The sequence below is a fragment of the Diabrotica virgifera genome, chromosome 2 (assembly GCF_917563875.1).
Source record: "Diabrotica virgifera virgifera chromosome 2, PGI_DIABVI_V3a".
NCBI lineage: Eukaryota > Metazoa > Arthropoda > Insecta > Coleoptera > Chrysomelidae > Diabrotica > Diabrotica virgifera.
In genome coordinates, this window is record NC_065444.1 from 40,479,055 (window position 1) to 40,500,771 (window position 21,717).

Genomic DNA, 21,717 nt, shown 5'->3' on the forward strand with positions numbered 1-21,717 from the left:
AAGGAGTTGATAATCAAGATGTACGAATCGGAGAAAAATTATACTGGCGTCAAACAGCGACAGCTTGCATAAATGGAAAATCAACGAAATATGCAAAAGACAAAGAGGTGTCAGACAGAGTTGTGTACTGCCCCACTGTTATTCAATTTATATTCAGATAGAATATTTTTAAGGAAGCGCTGCATAATTTGGAATGAGGTGTGAAAGTTAATGGAATTCTGATAAATACAATCAGATATGCAGACGATACAGTTATTTTAAGTGATGATATGAATGGATTACAACACCTTTTAAATGCCGTTGACGCAGTGGGAAGAGAGTTTGGCCTAAACATAAACTGTTCAAAAACAAAATACATGGTATTTAGCCGTTTGGCCCATCAAGATTCACGGTTATATGTTGATGGTCATATACCTAATTCAAAGAGTACCCAGTTTTAAATATCTTGGTTGCCATAGTACTGAAGAACTAGATCCAGATATTTTTTTTATTTAGCCTCCCAATTTATTTACAATCTGTAAAACAAGTTACAATGAGTAAAATCGCGATGGTAAATCACTAGGTGTATTTCGTCTAAGTCTTCGTCTGACTAGTTGTCTCATCAGGTTTCTGGCTAGTACATTTGGATTTTGTGTCAGTCTGTCTTGGTATTTCTGTGCGAAGTTAGTAATTTCTTCTTCTACTGTTGCAATTTCTAGATCGCGTCTAATAATATTATTTGCAACATACCATGGGGCATTGGTGATTATTCGAAGAACCTTCGACAGGAACCTCTCCAAGATTTCGATATTGGAGTTTGATGCAGTACAGATCCAGATAAAGAGATAAAATGTAGAATCGAGATAGCCCGCACGACATTTTTAAAAATGAGGTCATTCATCTGTAATGAAAACTTGCAACGTAAACTTCAAAAGCGCATGATTAAATGTTACATTTGGTCAGTCCTCTTGTATGGTGTCGAAGCATGGACATTAAAAATATCCACCATTTGGTGGCCTTTGAAATGTGGCTGCACAGACGTATACTGAAAATACCATTAGCCTAAGAGCTAGAGCCGAAAAATCATCGTCATAAGTAATATGGAGTTTGGCATGTGAAATGTGTCTATTTTGTATTGATAATTATGACCTCTTTCAGGCTGACACCTCAGTGGATACAGGAAGTAGCAATAAGGGATGAAAGGGGAAAGTTAGTGTAGTCTTTAAAGATTTTCACCTCCTATTTTGTTAAACCTCCATCGATTTGCATGAAAATTGGTGACTAGGTAGAACATACCTCAGGAAATAAAAATGATTTAGTGCCAACTTGCACTTTTACCCTGGAGGTGGATACCACCCCTTCTCTGGGGTGAAAACGATTTTATTAAAAATAACCCCACAAATCGATAGAGGGACAAATTATAAGTAAAATTTGTTATACCATGTTATTAAAATAAATCAATATTTTTGAGTTATTAAAGATCAAAAATTTGTCTGTTTAAGAGCACATGCGTGAAGTTACGGATGATAAAAAGAACATATTAATTAATTGTATGTTACTAAAATATTATTTTTATATTAGTTCGATATTATAAATTTACCAAAAGTGTATTCGAATATGTCAAATGTACCCATTATTGGACACCCCCAGTTTCTGGACATATTTTACTAACATACAATTAATTAACATGTTCTTTTTATCGTCCGTAACTTCACGCATATGCTCTTAAATGGACAAATCTTTGATCTTTAATAACTCAAAAAGTATTGATTTATTTTAATAACATGATATAACAAATTTTACTTAAAATTTGTCCCTTTATCGATTTGTGGTGTTATTTTTAATAAAATAGTTTTCACCCGCGGGAAGGGGTGGTATTCACCACCAGGGTAAAAGTGCAAATGGCACCAAATCAGTTTTGTTTCTTGAGGTATGCTCTAACTAGTTACCATTTTCATGCAAATCGATAGAGGTTTAACAAAATAGGAGGTGAAATCCTTTAATCACTGCACTAACTTTCCCCTTTCATCCCTTATTGCTACTTCCTGTATCCACTGAGGTGTCAGCCTGAAAGGGGTCATAATTGTCAATATACAATGGACACATTTTACAGGAAAAACTCCATATTACTTATGACGATGATTTTTCGGTTCTAGCTCTCCGTCTACATGGACGGCTATGCTGACAAAATAAATGTGGCAGTCCTTAAGAGAGCAAATGCTGCCCGCGAGCTGCTTGATAACAACAAATATAGAAAGATGGCCTATTTTGGACACGTAGTAAGGGGAGACTGGTATAATATTCTTCAACTTATTATGATGGGTAAACTCGAAGGACGCAGAGTAATTGGTAGAAAGCAGGCCTCTTGGTTGAAGCATATCCGGGAGTGGACAGGAATAAAGAAAGCAGAACACCTATTTAGAATAGCTCGAGACAGAGACAGTTGCGCCATGTTAATTGCCAATGTCAAGGGGACTTGATAGGGCACGTTAAGAAGAAGAATTATTTAGGGCGGTCTGAAGCAAAGAGGTTTTCAACTTATTGCTTCCATGTTTCTAAAATCTTTGTTGGTTCTGAGATCAAAATTCATTTTATTTGTCATTTCTTTTATCTTCTTGTGCATTCTTTGGGAATCGTATTTCTTTTCGAATTGTTCAATTTCTTTGCATTTTTCCGACATCCTTCCCTTTTTAACTTCTCTGATTTTTGTCCTTATTTTTTGTGTATTTTTCGATATTTTGGTTCGTTTTTGTTTTTGTCCTTTTACTTCGGTCGCTATTCCATCATATCAAGGATATCTTCAGTCATCCATTCCTTTTTCTTCACTTTTTCTTGTTTCAGTAGCTGCGCACATATTGTCTGTATATCCTGCTCAATTTCATCCTATTTTTTACTACTTCAGATATATTCTCAATTATCCTTGTACAGGATTTATATTATCATTCCAAAATAAAAGCAACTCATATTCATTTAATTTTTGAATATCTTAAAACAAACATTGCCTGTTGTTGTAAATAACTAGGTGACACAGATTTCCCAATATAATGCACTTGTTTCAAGAACACCTTAGTCAGCTATTTTGATATAATTATTTCATTAGGTCGAATCGTGTCAACAATCATAATAAACAATTGGGATTGATTATAGATACGTAACAAGTAAAGAAAGAGATAATTCATTATTCAGCATTCATTATTCAACCATCAAGGTAGTGAGAATATAGACTTTCGTCCACCAACTTGTTACTGATAATAATTAGTAGTGTTCAATAAATAAAGTATGGACAAATAGTGTTTTACCAAGGCAACCCTCACCTCCAGTTAGTCAACTACCCCACAACAACCAAATTCTTTTATATGGCGATCCTGCCAGGATAAAAGAATACTAATTAATTCTTTGTGTAGGGATTCTTGCACTATTCCTCTAATATTAGGATTAGTAATGTCCGTTCTCTCACTTAAAGTTTTTTTCTTGATACGCTTCAGTTTTACTTCGAGATTGCATACAACTGGATTATGGTCAGTTGACACATCGGATATGTTTTTACAGATTTAACTGCGTTTCTATATCTTATTGGTATAGCGATGAAGTCTATTTCATTTCTTACGATGTTCTCCGAAGTATTCGCTGGTGATTTCCACGTATAGATTCTGCGGGAAGAAAGCTTAATTAGGGTGTTACTATCATTTTGTGTTCTTGACAGTTCTTTCTCCTAGCCCATAGTTTCCAACTATATTCTTAACTTTACCATGGCTCACCCTCACGTTGAAGTCGCCCATTATGATTTTTATCTCATATATGTATTGGACATTTTGACTAAATTTTCAGCTGCTCATTGAATTCCTCAATGGCGGACTCATCTTTATTCGCAGTTTCTAGTAATTGTATAGCTGAAAATTGCATAATTCTCTTCATAGTATATCATTGTGGTCTAAATATGCAGTCTCACCTATTGCATAATTCAAAAGTTCTCTACTTCTAGTGAGGAAGAATTAATAAGAGGGAGAAAAATTGATGAGATTTCTGATGACATGATATCTTTTAATAATATTCCAAAGTTTATTGTTTCTATTACATAGATATAATGATCTTTGTAATGATCAACGGCTTCAGATTATTTGCTAAAAGATAGGTACTATGAACTCTGTAGGAAAGATTTCGAAATAAAAACCAAAAATAATAAAAGCTTTAAAACTATCTCTAATATACTGCGTTAACAGAATTTTTGTATTTCATAATAGTCGAGGAAATGAAGCATTTTGGCTCGCAATTTTTTCGTCCAGCATGGATTTACTTGAAATTTTCACATAAGGTAGGGAATAGTCCAAGGATCATTTTATATATCATGACGCTGTACGCTAAACCTTGGGGGTGGTTGCCACCCCATCACGGTGGTGGGAATTTTTTATTAAATTTTAACCATGTAAATCGATGTAAAACGTAATTCTAAGAAAAAAATTTATTTTACATTTTTTTTGTAAAACTAATATTTTTCGAGTTATTCGCGGTTGAAAGTAACAGTTTTTCGACGAAAAAATCTAATTTTTTAGAGAGTTTTTTGAGAATAACTCGAAAAATATGCATTTAATAAAAAAAACTGTAGCTTTCGAAATTGTGTCTTTTTGTAGCAAAAACCAAATTCTTTTTCTATAATATTTTTCCGACCAATACAAACCGAGATACGGCAAGTTAAATTTGGCATTTTTCGTCAAGTGTTTAATTTGAAATATTCAAAGCCAAATAACGGGAAACCTTTGCATTTTTCGAGGAAAACTTAAATATTCTTTTTTTAAGGATACAATTAGACCTTTCAAAAGTGAAAAACAAAAAGCACCTATCATAAAAAATGAGTGAATTATGATCAAGAAGAGGTCGGTACCTGCTTTTCTTTATTAAAAAATCAGTGAAAACAACCCCCTAACTACCCTCCTAATTAAAAATTGGTCTTAACCTTCCTGTTATTCCTTTTATATTTGTATTATTAATACACCCAAGAAGTTTGACCCATTTAAAAGGCCTAATTCTAGAAAAATTGGAGTTTAAAAAAAATTGATTTTTTGCAATTTCGTATTTTTCACCATTTTCTTCAAAATATCTCCGAAAATACTAGAGAAACGAAAAAAATGGTAAATTACTAAATTGTAGCTATTTTTATAAGTAAAATTTTCCTGTGCATAGATTTTCATTACAGTGAACAGTTAGCGAGATATAGCTGTTTAAAACCTCTATTTACAAGCAAACATCCCCTTATCGAGCTCTTTAAACCCACCCCAATTAAAAACTAAGGGATCTTATGGACGTTAATTTACACAGTTTTATAGTTCTTCAAAGATCCTATAAAATCGTTTTTGAAAATATTTTTATCGCCAAAAATAAAGGAGCTATGTTTATAAAACGAATTTTTTTTTGAAAAATTCGAATAGTCCGCTTATAGAACATTTTAAATGTATATAATACCACATAACTAGTTCCTATACTGGAAGATGACTAAAAAACTATTTGTATTTTTTGTATTTGTACATATTTTTGTAAATTCGTATTTTTGTGTAAATAAATGTTTTTGTAATTCTTTAATTCTCCTTTTTTTCTGTATAGATCTATTAAATAATCTACTTATAAAAATTGCAATGTTATTAAGGGTGGTTTTTAAGGGTTGAAATATGATATTATATGAGTCGTCTGGTTTCAAAACCCGACAAATTCACTTTTTATGAATTTTGAGGTATGCATGTCAAAAGATTTGTAATCTTGCCCTCTACAAGTTTATAGTAAATTTCCGATGCAAACCCTCCTAATTTAATCTTAATTTGCATTTGAAATACAGTGGAACCTCGATAAGTCGGCCCCCGATAACCCGGAAGTCCGGCTAACCCGGACCGATTTTCATCAGATAAACATTTTGATTTTCATACATATTTTGTATTTTGACAATGACACCCGTTCTGGGCGTCGAAATATTAATAAAATTATTTTTTCAATTTAATTGTGGCTTATTTCCCATCAAAATAGTTAATTATCAGATAAACATTTCAACGATAAAAATGTATGTATGTAATATAATATTTGAGAGATAATGTGTATTTGCGTAATTTGAACTAGCCGGCAGAAACAACAGGCACCTGTCTGTATTATTCCTTTATTTTTTATTTCAAACTGTGTTAGAATTGTTTAAGAAAGACTATTAAAAAATTCTTTTTTAATCAATGGTCTTAGTTTTCACTGTTCTTAATACATAATAACAAAACATCCATCCGATTGTGAATGTATGAATGAATACAGTATTGTGGTATTGTTCGCTTCGGTTTGCTTTGCTTAGGTTTGTGTTTGCGTGTTTTTAGTAATTAAGATGTGTAGGTACTGTGCATATTTATATATATTTCATGTTATTTAAATTCTAACGGAGTTTATCTGTAAGTATACCGTATTTTATTAATTTTTACTATATTCTCCGGCTAATCCGGATTTTCGATAACCCGGATCGGCCGCGGTCCCGATTAATCCGAGTTATCGAGGTTCCACTCTATTGGGTTGGTTTCAAAATCCAGCAAATCCAAGCACATGTTAAAATCAAATGCCAGCAAATCCCAGGCAACCAATCACAGTCAGGTAAGAAAGTGACGTCAGTGAAAATGTTTGTTAGTGTTGTTAAAACCGCTAAAACGTTTGGTTGTAATAGAAGTTAAGTGCCTTGCAAAATTTGTGTTGTTTGAATAAAATCAAAATAGTTGTATAGCTAAAATTAGTTGTAAAACGTTTTAAAATCAAAATAGTTATGGAAAATTTCATGGGGCAGGGTCCAAAACCAGTAACTCAGGATAGGAGTCGAAAACGTGTTTCACAGCCAGCTACTTGGAAAAGAACGGCTAAAAAAAATGAAAGGTAAACAAACCACTCTTATTTTTAACAGTAAAAATGCTAAATAGTAAATTTTTTTAGATACAAAGCCCATGATCTGCCATCGTATCCATCTTGTAAACATGCTACCAAATCATACAGATGTTCTACTCTTCTAATGCGAGATGTTCAACAGTTTCATCAAAATTTTTATGCACATGCAGATCAAATAGGACAAGATAATAAAATTTTGCGATACAAAAAATATAAAACGGTCAGGACGAACAGGTAATGCAAAATACAAAAAAAAATTTCAATACAGTACTATGTTAACATTTCTAAGTCTAACAAAAAAATACCTGTTTGTCAACAAGCCTTTCTGAATATTCTAAAAGTAAAAAAAGACAGAGTACTCGGTGTGTTAAGGAGACATCATGATGGACAACAAATGGCTCGTGAAAACAGAGTCAGTGACCGTAAATTTTTAAAGTTGGCTAAAAAACGATCTTAGTCCAGAAAGCCACTGCGCATCCGCTAGGGAAAATATTCTAATTCGTATTTTTTGCACAATCTTACTCAAAAAGGACTCCTTTTAACAAATTTGCATGTTGCCAGGACCAAAAGGTGGTCAAAAATTTTTTAAACGTTTTTTTTTTGTTTTTTTCCTAAAATTATTTTTTTTGCATGAAAAAAGTTTTTTTAGGTTTTTTGGATCATTTCAAACAGAAAAGGTCTTTAGTGACTTTTCTCTAAAAATGATAGTTTTTGACATATAAGCGAATAAAAATTGAAAAATTGCGAAATCGGCCATTTTTAGTCCTCAAAAACTATGTGAAAAACTTAAAATTTGAATGTTGCCAAGGTAGGTAGATATTCTTTAAACATCGATTGATGAAATCCCTAAGAGTTTTTTGCAATACAGTATTCAAAACTTCTTTGTTTTTTAATTGCTAATCAAGCGTGCGCGACACTATTTTCCACGGACAGTACGGTGCAAATAAAAGGAATAAATTCGTTATTTCGTAAATTGGCGACTTTAAGGAAGAATCCCGAAACAGGTCGATTTTTATTTTTAAGTTATGATATTGTGGCATATATGATATACTAGTGACGTCATCCATCTGGACGTGATGACGTAATCGATGATTTTTTTAAATGAGAATAGGGGTCGTGTGCTAGCTCATTTGAAAGGTTCTTCAATTCTCTATTCAGTAATAAAAACATTTACATAATTATTTATACAAGGTGTCCAAAAAAATTTTATTAAATTAAATTATTTGACAAAAAAAGAAGTAGAAGGACACCCTGTATACATAATTATGTAAATGTTTACATTACTGAATAGAGAATTGAAGAACCTTTCAAATGAGCTACAACACGATCCCTATTCTCATTTAAAAAAATCATCGATTACGTCATCACGCCCAGACGCATGACGTCACTAGTATACCATATATGCCACAATATCATAACTTAAAAAAATAAAAATCGACCTGTTTCGGGATTTTTCCTTAAAGTCGCCGGTTTACGAAATAACGAATTTATTCCTTTCATTTGCACCATACTGTCGGTGGAAAATAGTGTCGAGCACGCTTGATTAGCAATTAAAAAAAATAGGAGTTTTGAATATTGTATTGCAAAAAACTCTTCGGGATTTCATCAATAGATGTTTAAATAATACCTACCTACCTTGACAACATTCAAATTTTCAGTTTTTCACATAGTTTTTGAGGGTTAAAAATGACCGATTTCGCAATTTTTCAATTTTTAATCGCTTATATGTCAAAAACTATCATTTTTAGAGAAAAGTCATTAAAGACCTTTTCTGTTTGGAATGATCCAAAAAACCTAAAAAAACTTTTTTCCATGGAAAAAAAATAATTTTAGGAAAAAAACAAAAAAAAACGTTTAAAAAATTTTTGACCACCTTTTGGTCCTGGCAACATGCAAATTTGTTAAAAGGAGTCTTTTTTGAGTAAGATTGTGCAAAAAATCTGAATTAGAATATTTTTCCTAGCGGATGCGCAGTGGCTTTCTGGACTATATTGTGTAATGAAGTTTATTGAAAAAATTAAAGCTATTGAAGGTCACTACTGCAGAGGCAAAACTAATCGAACTTATTTATCATCCGATTTAAAGATTCCAAAAATGTTTCTACTATATTGCCAAGAAGTAGAGTGTGATTTATGTGTTGCGGTAAAAAAAAGTTACTTTCGGCATATTTTTAATACCTGCTACAATATTGGCTTTGGTTCCCCAAGAACTGATGTTTGTTCTACGTGCCTTCAGTTAACAGAAAAGATAAAGGTTGAAAACAATAATGAACTTAAAAATACATTATTAACCGAAAAACGCATACATAAGTTACGAGAAAAAGCTTTTTTTAATTTACTCCAAGAAGAAAAGCAAGGCCTTAAAACCATATCCTTTGATTGTCAAAAGAATCAGGCTATGCTGAAGATTCCTGATCAGTCTGTTTATTACAGCCGGCAGTTGTAAACGTACAATTTTGCTGCTGTAACAGGTTCATCCCATTCGCCATTGACTAAGGAAAATGTGTTTTTGTATACATGGACAGAAGATCAACATTTAAAAGGAGCAAATGAAATAGCCAGTGCCGTTTATCACAAGCTTTGCCATACAAACTTCGATGAAGATATGTACGACTTGTTGCAGATGGGTGCGGAGGATAAAATAAAAATTCTATCATGATAACTATGTGCACTAAATGGCTTAGTGTAGATGCACCCTCATTTATAAAACATTTGGAGATTATATTCCCTGTGGCTGGACACTCATTTATTCCCCCAGACAGAGTATTTGCAAAGATCGGAAAAGTTAGTAAAAAAAAGACCCCATCGTTTCTCCAGAAGAGTTCGTTGAAATTTTTAAAGACATGGAACTCTCTATATCTTGAGTCAAGATATGAAGTGTACGATTGGAAAAAGGGTTGCCAAACTGCATCTAAACCTCCTGCACAGTGGCACTTTCGATTTAATATGAGCAAAAGATTTCTATTAAGACTTGGAAAAAGCAAAGTTGTAACTATTAGAGGGGAACAGTCTTATAAATGTGATCGAGAGGAATATAAGTCTGTATTTAGAAAAGGAAAATCCGTTAAAAGTTTGTTTCAATCTACAGTTACAGGTGGTGCACGTCCTAAAAAAGAAAAACTTGAGGACGTAAAGAGCTTATTGGCAAAACATTGGGGAGAAAATTGGCAACATCTTGAAACTCTAAAATACTTTGATGATATTTACAAAAAATATGATAATGTTGAAGACAACGAGATTCCAGAGATAACCAACAATGACCATTTGTGTGAATCAGTTGATGAAGTTCCGGATTTAATAGTCTAATTTAATGTTTTTTGTCAAAATAAAACCAATTCTATAATTAAACAACAATGTTTGTTTTTGTGTTTCACTAGATATAATTCAAACTCCGACAATTCCATACTCGTTTGTTTCAAAACCCAACAAATCCGTAAGTAAAAATCAAAACCCGACAAGTCCATTTTTTTTTAATTTTAATTAAAATTACGTATTTCCAGAATAATTACAAATGGTTTTTAATTCAGAAACATATCTTTTAACTAATAAAAGAATATGAATACCCATATGCTTAACTTTCATACCAAAACCGTTTTTTTGAATTTCCCAACATTTGACCTCAGTGGATTTGTCGGGTTTTGATACTAGACGACTCATATCCTTTAGCATAAAACAATCATTATTTAACTAATCAAAACCAATTTGTACCCATATTAAAATTTACAATGTTTGTATATAATTTTTGACAATAAGGGTTAGTTTGCACCCCTAAAAATAATCAACGCCCTTGAACATGATATAGAATGTGAAGTACAGGGTGAGATGATCTTAATCTCAAATTTTTATGTAAATTGACGCCAGCAGAAATTATTCTTTTAGGATAAGTCAATTTTTTATCTATAGCTCCAACAAGGGTGGTTGTAAGGTTTGAAATATTATGATAATATATCTTAAAGAAATATGTAACTAATAAGTAGGGAGCGGATTTGTATGCGATTAATTTTGATGAAATATGCGCATATATATTCAGTAAAAAATTACGAAATATGCGCAAGATACGCACTATAATTCAAAAAATGCGCATTTCGAGAAACCACAAATTTTCTGTTCTATTCTATTCTAGGGGGTTCTTTTATAGGGGGGCGGCAATCTTATTTATTATCTTTCACATAAAATCATTTTTTATATAGGTATGTAATTTATTCACATTTTTTACAAAAACTGATACCAATAGTTACCTATTTAAAATAAAACAACAATATCACTATATGTATCTTCGATTATAATTCACCACAATGTGTTTTTCCCAAATTTTTTTACGAGGAAACATTTTCTTTGATCAGATAAAATATTTTTATAACTTGAACAATTCCTTTCAACATCAACATAAGTAATTGGGGCGTATTTAAAATAATTTGTTAAAGCCGAAAATTCTGCATCAAAATCAATTTCAAAATTTCCATTATAAATTTCGCATATGTCCTCCAAAGTTTTAAAGCCGTTTAAAGACGGGATCTGATCTAAAGCATGAATATTTCAATTTCCGTTAGAAAATTGTAAAACTATGGTTAAAGGGGTAAATTCTATAGTTAACAATAGGGGATTTAAAAGAATCACCAGAATTATAGGTACCCACTAAATTGGGATACAAATTATACTAAAAATAATAAAAGTAAATAAAATTCGGATTTCCCGGTAAACCATCCTGCACCATTTTAACATCCTACAATCATTTTATAACGGCGTACTTACTATAAGCACTATAAGTAAAAAAAAAACTTTTTGTAAAGCTCGAGTATTTTCTAAGAAAAAATGAAAAGGCAGTGAATGAGCCGTCTCCCTTCAGGTAGTTTTCGAATTAATAGATAGGACAGCCTGTGGGCGAAATATTTTGTGTCGAATTAAAAAAAAATTTTAAATTTTTTTTTGGACTTAAATGTTTTTAAATAGGCAGGACATATGCATGTTTCTATAAATATATGCAAAATTTAGTAAAGTTCTCTAATATGCGAAATATGCATGCAATATGCTATTAGCATAAAATCAGCTCCCTACTAATAAGAATGAAATGCTGACAATATTAAAGTTTAAAATGTTATTTTATAATTTTTTACAATTAGGGGTAGTTTTCACCCTTAAAAAACCAAAAGCGTACAACGGCTTAATATAGAAAATGAACTAGAGGGTGAAATGAGCCTAATCCCAAATTTTTGTACAAATTGATGCTGGACGAAAATATGGCGAGGTTTTGCCATTTTTTCAGTTTCATTTCCTCGACTATAAATGTTGATTAAAGGAGTACCTTGACACTTTTCTTATCATACGGCGGCAATTTTTATCTCAAAATAATTAGATATTTATAACATGTACCTACTTGAATATATGCAATCTTTAATACATAAAACTGTTTATATTGTTGCTCGGCATTAAGTTTACTTATACGTATTAATGTTAATAATTAAAGATAACATAATTAATTATGTTAATACTTTAATTAAAATTTCCGTAATGACTAAATTGTACCTAATGGCTCTTTAATTAAGCGGTTTATTTTTGTTTTTCCATTTTTAAATAAAACAAGTGTGTGCGTGTGTGTGATATAGAATTTTTATCCAACAAGATTAAAATAACCTGGAACTTCTACCAAGAAATAAAATATCTTAAACCCACAGGATCAAGATCCTCCTCCTCCTATAATATACAATCTCTATTAAGCTTCGTGACTTGCAAACATTATTCACGAAGATCCAGGTTCCCGATTAAACCGAAGTTAAAGATGCCCTCTGGCCAATGGCGAATCTACGGGGAGGGAAAATTGAGGAACCCAATTAATTTATGCACCAAAAATGTTTCAAAATGTATCTTTTAAAAATTTTTCCAAAAAATATTATTTTTTTTTGTAAATAACTCCGTTAATTCATATTAACGGAGTTACCTAAAAACTAATGAAAAGTTGATTCCAAGAGCTATTAAAAAACGTCGAAATTAGTCTTTTGAACCTCTTAGTTTTTTAAAAATAAAAGGTTAAATGGCCCCGGTTTCATGGTTTTCGCAGCAAAATTGAAATTTTAAACGTTTCTATCTCGGTTATTTTTTAATCTACGGAAATAGCAAAATCAGAAAAGTACTTGGAACAGAAAAAACTAAAATTTAGTTATATATAATTTTTTACATATATTGAGTATTTTTGGAGTTATTATCAAAAGAAAATGAAAAGAACGATAAATTTAAAAATTCTGATTTTTTTAAATTATTTTTTTTTTCAAAAATATGCATCCTAAACCGGTCAAAACTGTTGAAATCATTAACTATGTTAACCCTTAAGTACTAACATCTTAAATCAATGGCGCAAACACTAACTAACCGCCTGACAGACGGGTTTCACATTTTACTGGTTATTTTTCTTTTGTTAAATATTATAATGCAAAAAAATATTTCGATGACTTACTGAAAGTATTACTTATCTAAAAAACACAGTAATTGATCTAAATTTTCTGTATTTATTAAAATACAAAACATTATAACAAGAATGGAAGGATTGCCTGTGCGACTTTTTATTCCTGAAAAAAAGTGTGATAAAAATGAAACAAATTAAAGAATCTTGATAAAAATTTATAATCGAGTTAAACAAAGAGTAATAAACATGAAAATAAAAAAAAATTTAAAAAATATTAAAACAAAAAAAACTGACAGGCACTAAAATTTGTACAGTGTAGCAATGGTAGTCAGTGGCAACATTTTCATCACAAATTGATCCCACTTCGCTTACGTCGTCTTCTACCTCATCAAGTCATTTCAAAAGAGTTTCCTCATAGTATGTATCCCCTTATTTGAACTTTTTGACGAACTGGGGCACATTATGTTTAATGACGAACTGGGCACAAACACTAACACCCCGTCTATTAGACGGAAATCACACTTTGAGTCTAAATATCTTTCGAATAACAACCTGCAGCAAATTGCCGAATTCAATACTAGTAAATAACAACATAACTTGAAAAGTCATAAACGGATGACCTTCAAATTTTTCTAGGAATGGAAATATCCCACTTTCAACAAACGATGCCGTCTGAGAGACGGTGTGTTAGTACTTAAGGGTTAACTTAAAGAAATTCTTGTGAGGATTACTACAAATTTTAATTTTTGTGGAAATGGCGTATGTTTTATTTTTCGCTTTTTCCTAAAAGAATCGAAAGGGTTCTCTCATTTTCATCATACCTTGCTTAATTTTGATGCTATTAACTTCTACTTGAGCTCATTTGATAGGTATTCCAAAGTACTTTGACCAGTCCTTAACAAGTATATTCTATAAAATGCATCGTTTTCCCGTTAGGTAAGCTTGAATACTTAGATTTGAGTACTCGTCGAAAAAAATATACATTCAATTACCCATAACTCACTTTGAAATAACATTTGTTTAGTTTTTTACCACTCTTGCCACTCTATCGATTTCTGGTAATATTTTTAATAAAAATAATTTCACCCCCGAGAAGGGGTGACATCCACCGCCAGGGTAAAAGCGCAAGTTGGCATCATGTCACCTTTGTTCCTTAAAGTATCTTCTAACTACTCACCAATTTTCATGAAAATCGATGAAGGTTCAACGAAATCGGAAGTGAAAACCTTCAGTGACTCCACTAAAACACACCATTTAATATTTAAATTGTTTATATCCCTAATACAGCTAACTAATTTTGAGTAATGGAACCAATGAACCAAACATACAGTGCTAGTCAAAAGTCCGTACCCCCCCTCGTATCTTTTGAACGGTTATACCTATAATAGTGAAATTTGGAGGAAGGAAATAAACGGACGTAAGCTTCTTAACTAGTTATGACAGGTGACGTAATAGTGACAGATGACGTTACAGAGCCACTGTGACCGATAATTTTAAATAGGACCTTATGGTAAGTGATACCTCGTTTGAAAGGTATTTAGAATACCTATTCAGTCATACTAATTTTTTTGAGTTTAGGTTGATTTTGATTTTGGTGAATAAATTAAATAAATATAATATTGTAGTTTCGAATTAATTTAATAAAAATTCAAATGTCCGCCTATGAATTTTTTGGCAAAAAAGTTGACGTTTTTTAATTCTCTAGTAGTTTTTACGTCAACGTCAACCTGTTTGACAAGTAATCATAGGCGGAATTTTGAATTTTTATTAATTAAATGCGAAACTACAATCTTATATTTATTTCATTTGTTCATCAAAATTAGCTTAAACTCAAACAAAATTAGTATGACTGAATAGGTATTTTCAATACCTTTCAAACGAGGTATCACTTGCCATAAGGTCCCATTTAAAATTATCGGTCACAGTGGCTCTGTAACGTCATCTGTCACTATTACGTCACCTGTCATGACTAGTTAAGAAGCTTACGTCCGTTTATTTTCTTCCTCCAAATTTCACTATTATAGGTGTAACCGTTCAAAAGATACGAGGGGGGGTACGGACTTTTGACTAGCACTGTATACACTTACAGCTGTATCATCTTAATTAATTTGAGACGTCTTAGTTAATTGATAATGTAATGCAATGTTTATTTGCGGACTTGACATACATTAGAGTTCACCTTTTTAACTTAAACTATTACAGCACAATGTGATTACATTAAAAGATATTTTCAATTTTATTCTTAATAATACTTAGTGAAAAATGAAAAAAAAAAAGGAATGTGTGTGTGTACTTTGTACGCAGGTTAGACAAGTCGAAAACGGCGGGTTCGTTAGAAAAAATATTCCCATGAGATTTTTTTGTATAATCACGTTCGTGAGACACCCCAGAATAAGGTTCAAGAAGTCGCCCACGCGAAAAGTGGTCCAAATTTTTTTTAACAATTTTTTTTTAACACAATATGCATGGTTATAACAGCAGATCCAATAAGATGTAAATTGGAGCTGGAAGGTCAGATAATAGAACACGTGATGGAGTTTAAATATCTAGGCATCACACTATCTAGCTACGGAAGACTCGAAAGAGAAGCGAAAGATCAAATGAATAGAGCAATCATAGCCGCAGGTTGCCTGAATGACACAATATGGAGAAATACAAATATCGGAAAAGAAATGAAAGGCAGAATTTACAAAACAGTCATCAGACCAATAATGACATACGCGGCACAAACACGACCCGACACAGAGAGGACAAAAAGATTGCTCGAAACAGCGGAGATGAAAACCCTTCGAAAAATCGATGGTAAGACTCTATGGGACAGAGCTAGAAGTACAAATATACGACGGAGATGCAAGGTGGATAACATTAATAACTGGGTAAGAAACAGAAGAATAGAATGGAATGACCACATAAGCCGAATGACAACAAATACGGTAGTCAGGACAGCGAGAGACGGTTCCTCAATAGGAAGACGATCAGTGGGAAGACCACGAAAACCATGGAAGGACAACTTACTAGAGGCACATTGAAAAAACAGACAGAGTCATGTCTATACAAAAAGAAGAAGAAGAAGAAGAAGAATTTTTTAAATCAAATTGCAAAAATTATTATTTTTGCTTCGGAAAAATTTTTTTTAGGTTTTCTAGACCATTCTGTACAAAAAATTTCTCTTGTAATTTTTCTCTAGATTTGATGGTTTTTGAGTTATAAGCAATTTTTAAGACTTAATAACCCGTTTAAAAATTATTATTATGAAAGTCAGAAAGTGACTAAATCAAAGTTTAAAGCCCCCTACATGATCCTGAAGAAACTTAACTACTAACTTAACTTTTTTACTAAGCTGTTATTTTTAATTATTAACAATAAGCCGTAAGATCGTATTGACGCGGCTGTAAATGTGAGTGAGAGTAAGATGCCCCATTGTATTGCCGGAATGGCATCTCTCTCGCACTCACCATAGACGGCCGCCTAATACGTGGAGGCGCTCATTATTGTGACTTAAAAAAAAACAACTTAGTAATAAAATAATGACAAAAGTTTCTTCAGGATCTTGTAGGTGGGGCTTTAAGCTTTGATTTAGTCACTTTCTGACTTTCATGATAATAACTTTTAACCAATTTATTAAGCCTTGAAAATCGCCATTTTTTTTCAATTTTAAATTGTTTATAACTCGAAAACGATCAACTTTAGAGAAAAATTACAAGAGACCTTTTTTATCCAGAAGGGTCCAAAAAACCTAACAAAAATTTGTACGAACAAGAATATTGATTTTTGCAATTTGAAAAAAAAAATTGTTAAAAAAAATTTGGACCACTTTTCACTTGGGCGACTTCTTGAATCTTATTCTGGGATGTCTCATGAATGCGATTATGAAAAAAATATCATGGGAATATTTTTTCTCACGAACCCGCCGTTTTTGCCTTGTCTATTTTTTCAGTGTAGGTATTTGACAAATCAACAGATTTTTATTTATTGTTTATAGACCAGGACGGATCTGTTTTGAGGTGGATGTGAGAGGTGACATTCGGAATTTTGCAGATAAAGTTAGGTGACAAATTCAATAATTATAATTGACTTATGCTCCTTCTCAATTATGCCCGGAACATTAAGTAATAAAAAAATTTAAATATTTAAAAATTTCGAAAAATATCGATTTTCTCTACTTTCATTGCATATAAACGATTCATTTTGGAACAAAGTCGTACCGAAAGAAAATAAAGATAATTGAATTTTGTATAATATACGACTGGTTTAAAATGTCTTAATTTATTACCCTTCCTGCAAAATAGCAATAAATAGAAAATAAGGGGGCAAAAAAGACTGTTCTTATTCAATGTTTTTCAATCACTTTGCTTGCACTTAGAACCTTCATAATTGACTTAGAAAATTCTTACAGCATACCTACTTAAACCGTCCACCAAATTTCATTAAAATCGACCTAATAGATTTTGCATAATAATTTTGCAATCTAAACTTTTATAAAAAAGTTCAAATTGTTTAAAAACTTTCTGAACAAAAAGTACACCATTTAGAAGTTTGCTATTTTTTTTGCATATAAAGAGGTTCTCTACCTACCTAATACACTTTACAGAATTAAAATCGGATTATTTAAGCGGCCTCAGCACGGTTTTAAAATTATAAACAATATTTTGGCTTATAATCAAATACAGTGAGGACGTTTGAGTTGGAATAAATTCGTTATCTTGAGAATGGGAGACTCTGGAGATAAATCCCGAAACAGATCGATTTTTATTTTTAAATTATAATTTTTTGGCATAAATATCATACTAGTGACGTCATCCATCTGGGTGTGATGACGTAATCTAAATATTGGAACCAATTTAATTAAAAAAATTTTTTAATTTAAACCCTGTATAAATAGTTATGTTAATGTTTATATTAGTGAATACAAAATTAAATAGCCTTTCGATTGAGCTATCACACGGCACCTATTATTCTCTTTTAAAAAAATCATCCATTACGTCATCACGCCCAGATGGATAACCTCACTAGTATGATATATATACCAAAAAATTTGAATTTAAAAATAAAAATCGACCTGTTTCCGGATTTATCTCCAGAGACGCCTATTCTCGAGAAAATGAATTTATGCCAACTCAAAGGTTCTCACTAAGCCAAAAAATTTTTTATAACTTTAAAACAGTGCTGAGGCCACTTAAATAATCCGATTTTAATTCTGTAAAGTGTATTAGATAGGTAGAGAACTTCTTAATATGTAAAATAATTATCAAATTTCTAAATGGTCTACTTTTTTCTTCAGAAAGTTTTTAAAAAATTTGAACTTTTTAAAAAAAATGAGATTGCAAAATTATTCTGCAAAATCTAGGTAGAATTTTCTAAGCGAATTACGAAAGTTCTAAGTGCAACCAAAGTGGTTGAAAAACATTGAATAAAAACAAACTTATTTTGCCCCCTTATTTTGTATTTATTGCTATTTTGCAAAAAGGGTAATAATTTAAGACATTTTTAATCAGTCGTTTATCATAAAAAATTCAATTATCTTTATTTTATTTCCCTACGACTTTGTTCCAAAATGAATCGTTTTAAAGTTATAAGCAAAGAAAGTAGAAAAAAATCGATGTTTTTAAAAATTTTCAAAATACTTTAATTTTTTTATTAATGGTCCGGGCATATTTGAGAAGGAGCAAAGTCAATTATTATTGTTGAAATTGTTACCAAACTTTATCTGCAAAAATCTGAATGCCACCTCGCACATCCAAAAATAGACCTTTTTTCACAGATTCGCCCTGGTCTATTATATATACAGGGTGTAACAAAAATACAGGTCATAAATTTAATCACATATTCTGGGACCAAAAATAGTTCGATTGAACCTAAATTACCTTAGTACAAATGTGCACATAAAAAAAGTTACAGCCCTTTGAAATTACAAAATGAAAATTGATTTTTTCCAATATATCTAAAACTATTAGAGATCTTTTATTGAAAACATACATGTGGCATTCTTATGGTAGTAGTATCTTTAGAAAAAATTATAGTGAAATTTGGACACTCCATAAAAATTTTATGGGGGTTTTGTTCTTATAAACCCCCCAAACTTTTGTGTACGTTCCAATTTAATTATTATTGTAGTACCATCAGTTAAACACAATATTTTAAAAACTTTTTTGTGTCTTAGTACTTTTTCGAAAAGTCAGTTTTTATCGAGATATTTTGAATACTTGTCAAATCCACCACATATTTGTATATGGCTAAGTACGATTATGGAGACTTGGTAATAATATGAAAATTCATTTATGATTTACATTTTTAGGTATATTTTGAACCATATTAAAAAAGAAGCAATATCTCGATAAAAAGTACCTTCTCGAAAAAATACAAAGAGGCAAAAAGTTTTAAAAACACTGTGTTTAACTAATGATATCGCAGTAAAAGTTTAATTAGAACATACACAAAAATTTGGGGGGTTTAAAGGAACAAAACCCCCATAAATTTTTTATGTAAACATATTAAAAAAGAAGCCGCAACTCGATAAAAACTGCCTTACCGAAAAAATACTAAGAGGCAAAAAAGTTTTATAAATATTGAATTTAACTAATGGTATCACTATAATAATTTAATTGGAACGTACACAAAATTTTGGGTGGGTTTAAGGGAACAAAACCCTCATAAAATTTTTATGGGGTGCACAAATCTCACTATAATTCTTTTTTAAGATGTTCCTGCTATAAGAATGCCACATGTCTATTGTCAATAAAAATCTCTAATAGTTTTCGATATATTCGAACAAATCGATTTTCATTTTCTAACTTCAAAGGGCTGTAACTTTTTTTATGTGCATATTTGTACTAAGCTAAATTAGGTTCATTCGAACTATTTTTGGTCTGAGAATATGTGATTTAATTTATGACCTGTATTTTCGTTACACCCTGTATAATCAGTACCCTTATACCTTCTGGTCTATTACATAAAGTCCAAAAATCTTTTTTATCGTACAAAGCAGTTTGTAATTTATTTAGGTAAATCTGATCACAGACCTGTCACAGATGAAATTTGTCGCAGACCTTGAATTAGGAAAAAACTTGGAAATTTTAAAATTTGCTTTATCGATATTATTTGCGGAATATACGTAATGTGCAATACGCTATATGGTTACTTTATACATAAGTTAATAGAGTACATATTATTATAATGCAGCTGGCATTTTCCCCATTGTTTTATCCGGAATCGGTTTGTTCGGAGTGTGTTTAGAATGAATCGTGAAGCATTTATAATTCGCGATTGTCACACGGTCTAAAATTATTATTAGTTCAACAAAGATCTCCAGAAAGTGACAAAGGATTTATGATTTCTAAAGTCTGATATTTTCATAGTAGAATGACGGTAACAGGTGAAAAGGGAAGTGTGCCAAGTATTAAAGATTTCTTACCTCAAGTGTTCGCTGCTCTCTCAGGTTTGTACTTTATTTTACTGCTTTTTTTATTTTATTGAGTCTTAACTTATCTTTAAAAACTTTTTGGTTCATTCTTTCACGGTGAAATATTGTAAAAACTCAGAATTATAAAAAACTGCACCGATTTTGATGAAATTTTGCAAGTAAGGTAAGCTCAAATTACTCTTCAAAAATTATATGATTAAAATGTGTGGTTTTTGTTTTTAAGAGGTGAAAAATATCCTTTTTTACCAAAAATTAAAAACTGTAGATGTGTGCTTAATCATGATTATGTATGTTAAATAAAGATTTGTTTATCACATGGAATAGTTATTTATGAAACAGTTCGTGAAGTATGCTTTTTGCGAACGAATGCGGTATTTAGAGCAAAAGCGACAGCTGAGCGAGTGCTATACTTCGCGTAAGTTCGTAAAAGTACTTCAAGCACAGTTTCATACAATATTTTATCAACAATAAACTAATAAAAAGACGGTAACTCTTCGTCATTGGAATTCATTTCTATTCTACAATTTTTAGAACTTTGACATTTAAAAATTCTAACTTCTTTCAGATCACAAAACTGTCAAAACTTTTGTTGTAATTTATTGCTCACCTGTCATCTCCATGACAACGCGAAAGTTAAGGATATTTGATTATATGAAAGTGTGCCAAAAACAGTGCGAAAAAGTAAATCCTATTTAAAATACATTGTTACTTCACGCACTGCAATCTATAATGAGATAGAGTATGAAAGATAAATGTATTTTATACTACAGTAAAACCTATCAATAAGGGCCCCTAAAAATGAAAGAACTATTGACTGTTATATAAAGGTGGTCCGTATTGTCAGATCTGTCAGTCCACAAATGACATAAAAGATACTTGGAACTTTGTTTATTTTATTAATTAAAGTAAATATAATTCTAGACATAAACAAGAAACTATGTACTAAAACTGCTTTAGTATACTAATACAAAACATAAAATATAGACATACCTACTAAAAAAAACAGATGATTAGCTTTTTTAAAGTAGGTATCA

At 31.3% G+C, this 21,717-nt stretch overlaps 2 protein-coding genes across 2 annotated transcripts in view; one reads left to right on the plus strand and one right to left on the minus strand.

Moving 5' to 3' along the window:
• LOC114328486 (facilitated trehalose transporter Tret1-like) overlaps positions 1-21,717 on the minus strand; it is a 100,329-nt gene that overhangs the window by 54,575 nt on the left and 24,037 nt on the right. The window lies entirely within an intron of this gene.
• Positions 20,448-21,717, plus strand: part of LOC114328485 (facilitated trehalose transporter Tret1-like) — a 93,740-nt gene continuing 92,470 nt past the window's right edge. The window contains exon 1 of the mRNA XM_028277342.2: positions 20,448-20,698. Within this exon, the coding sequence (XP_028133143.1) occupies positions 20,623-20,698 (76 nt within the window). The 5' untranslated portion in view covers positions 20,448-20,622. The remainder of the gene's footprint in view (positions 20,699-21,717) is intronic.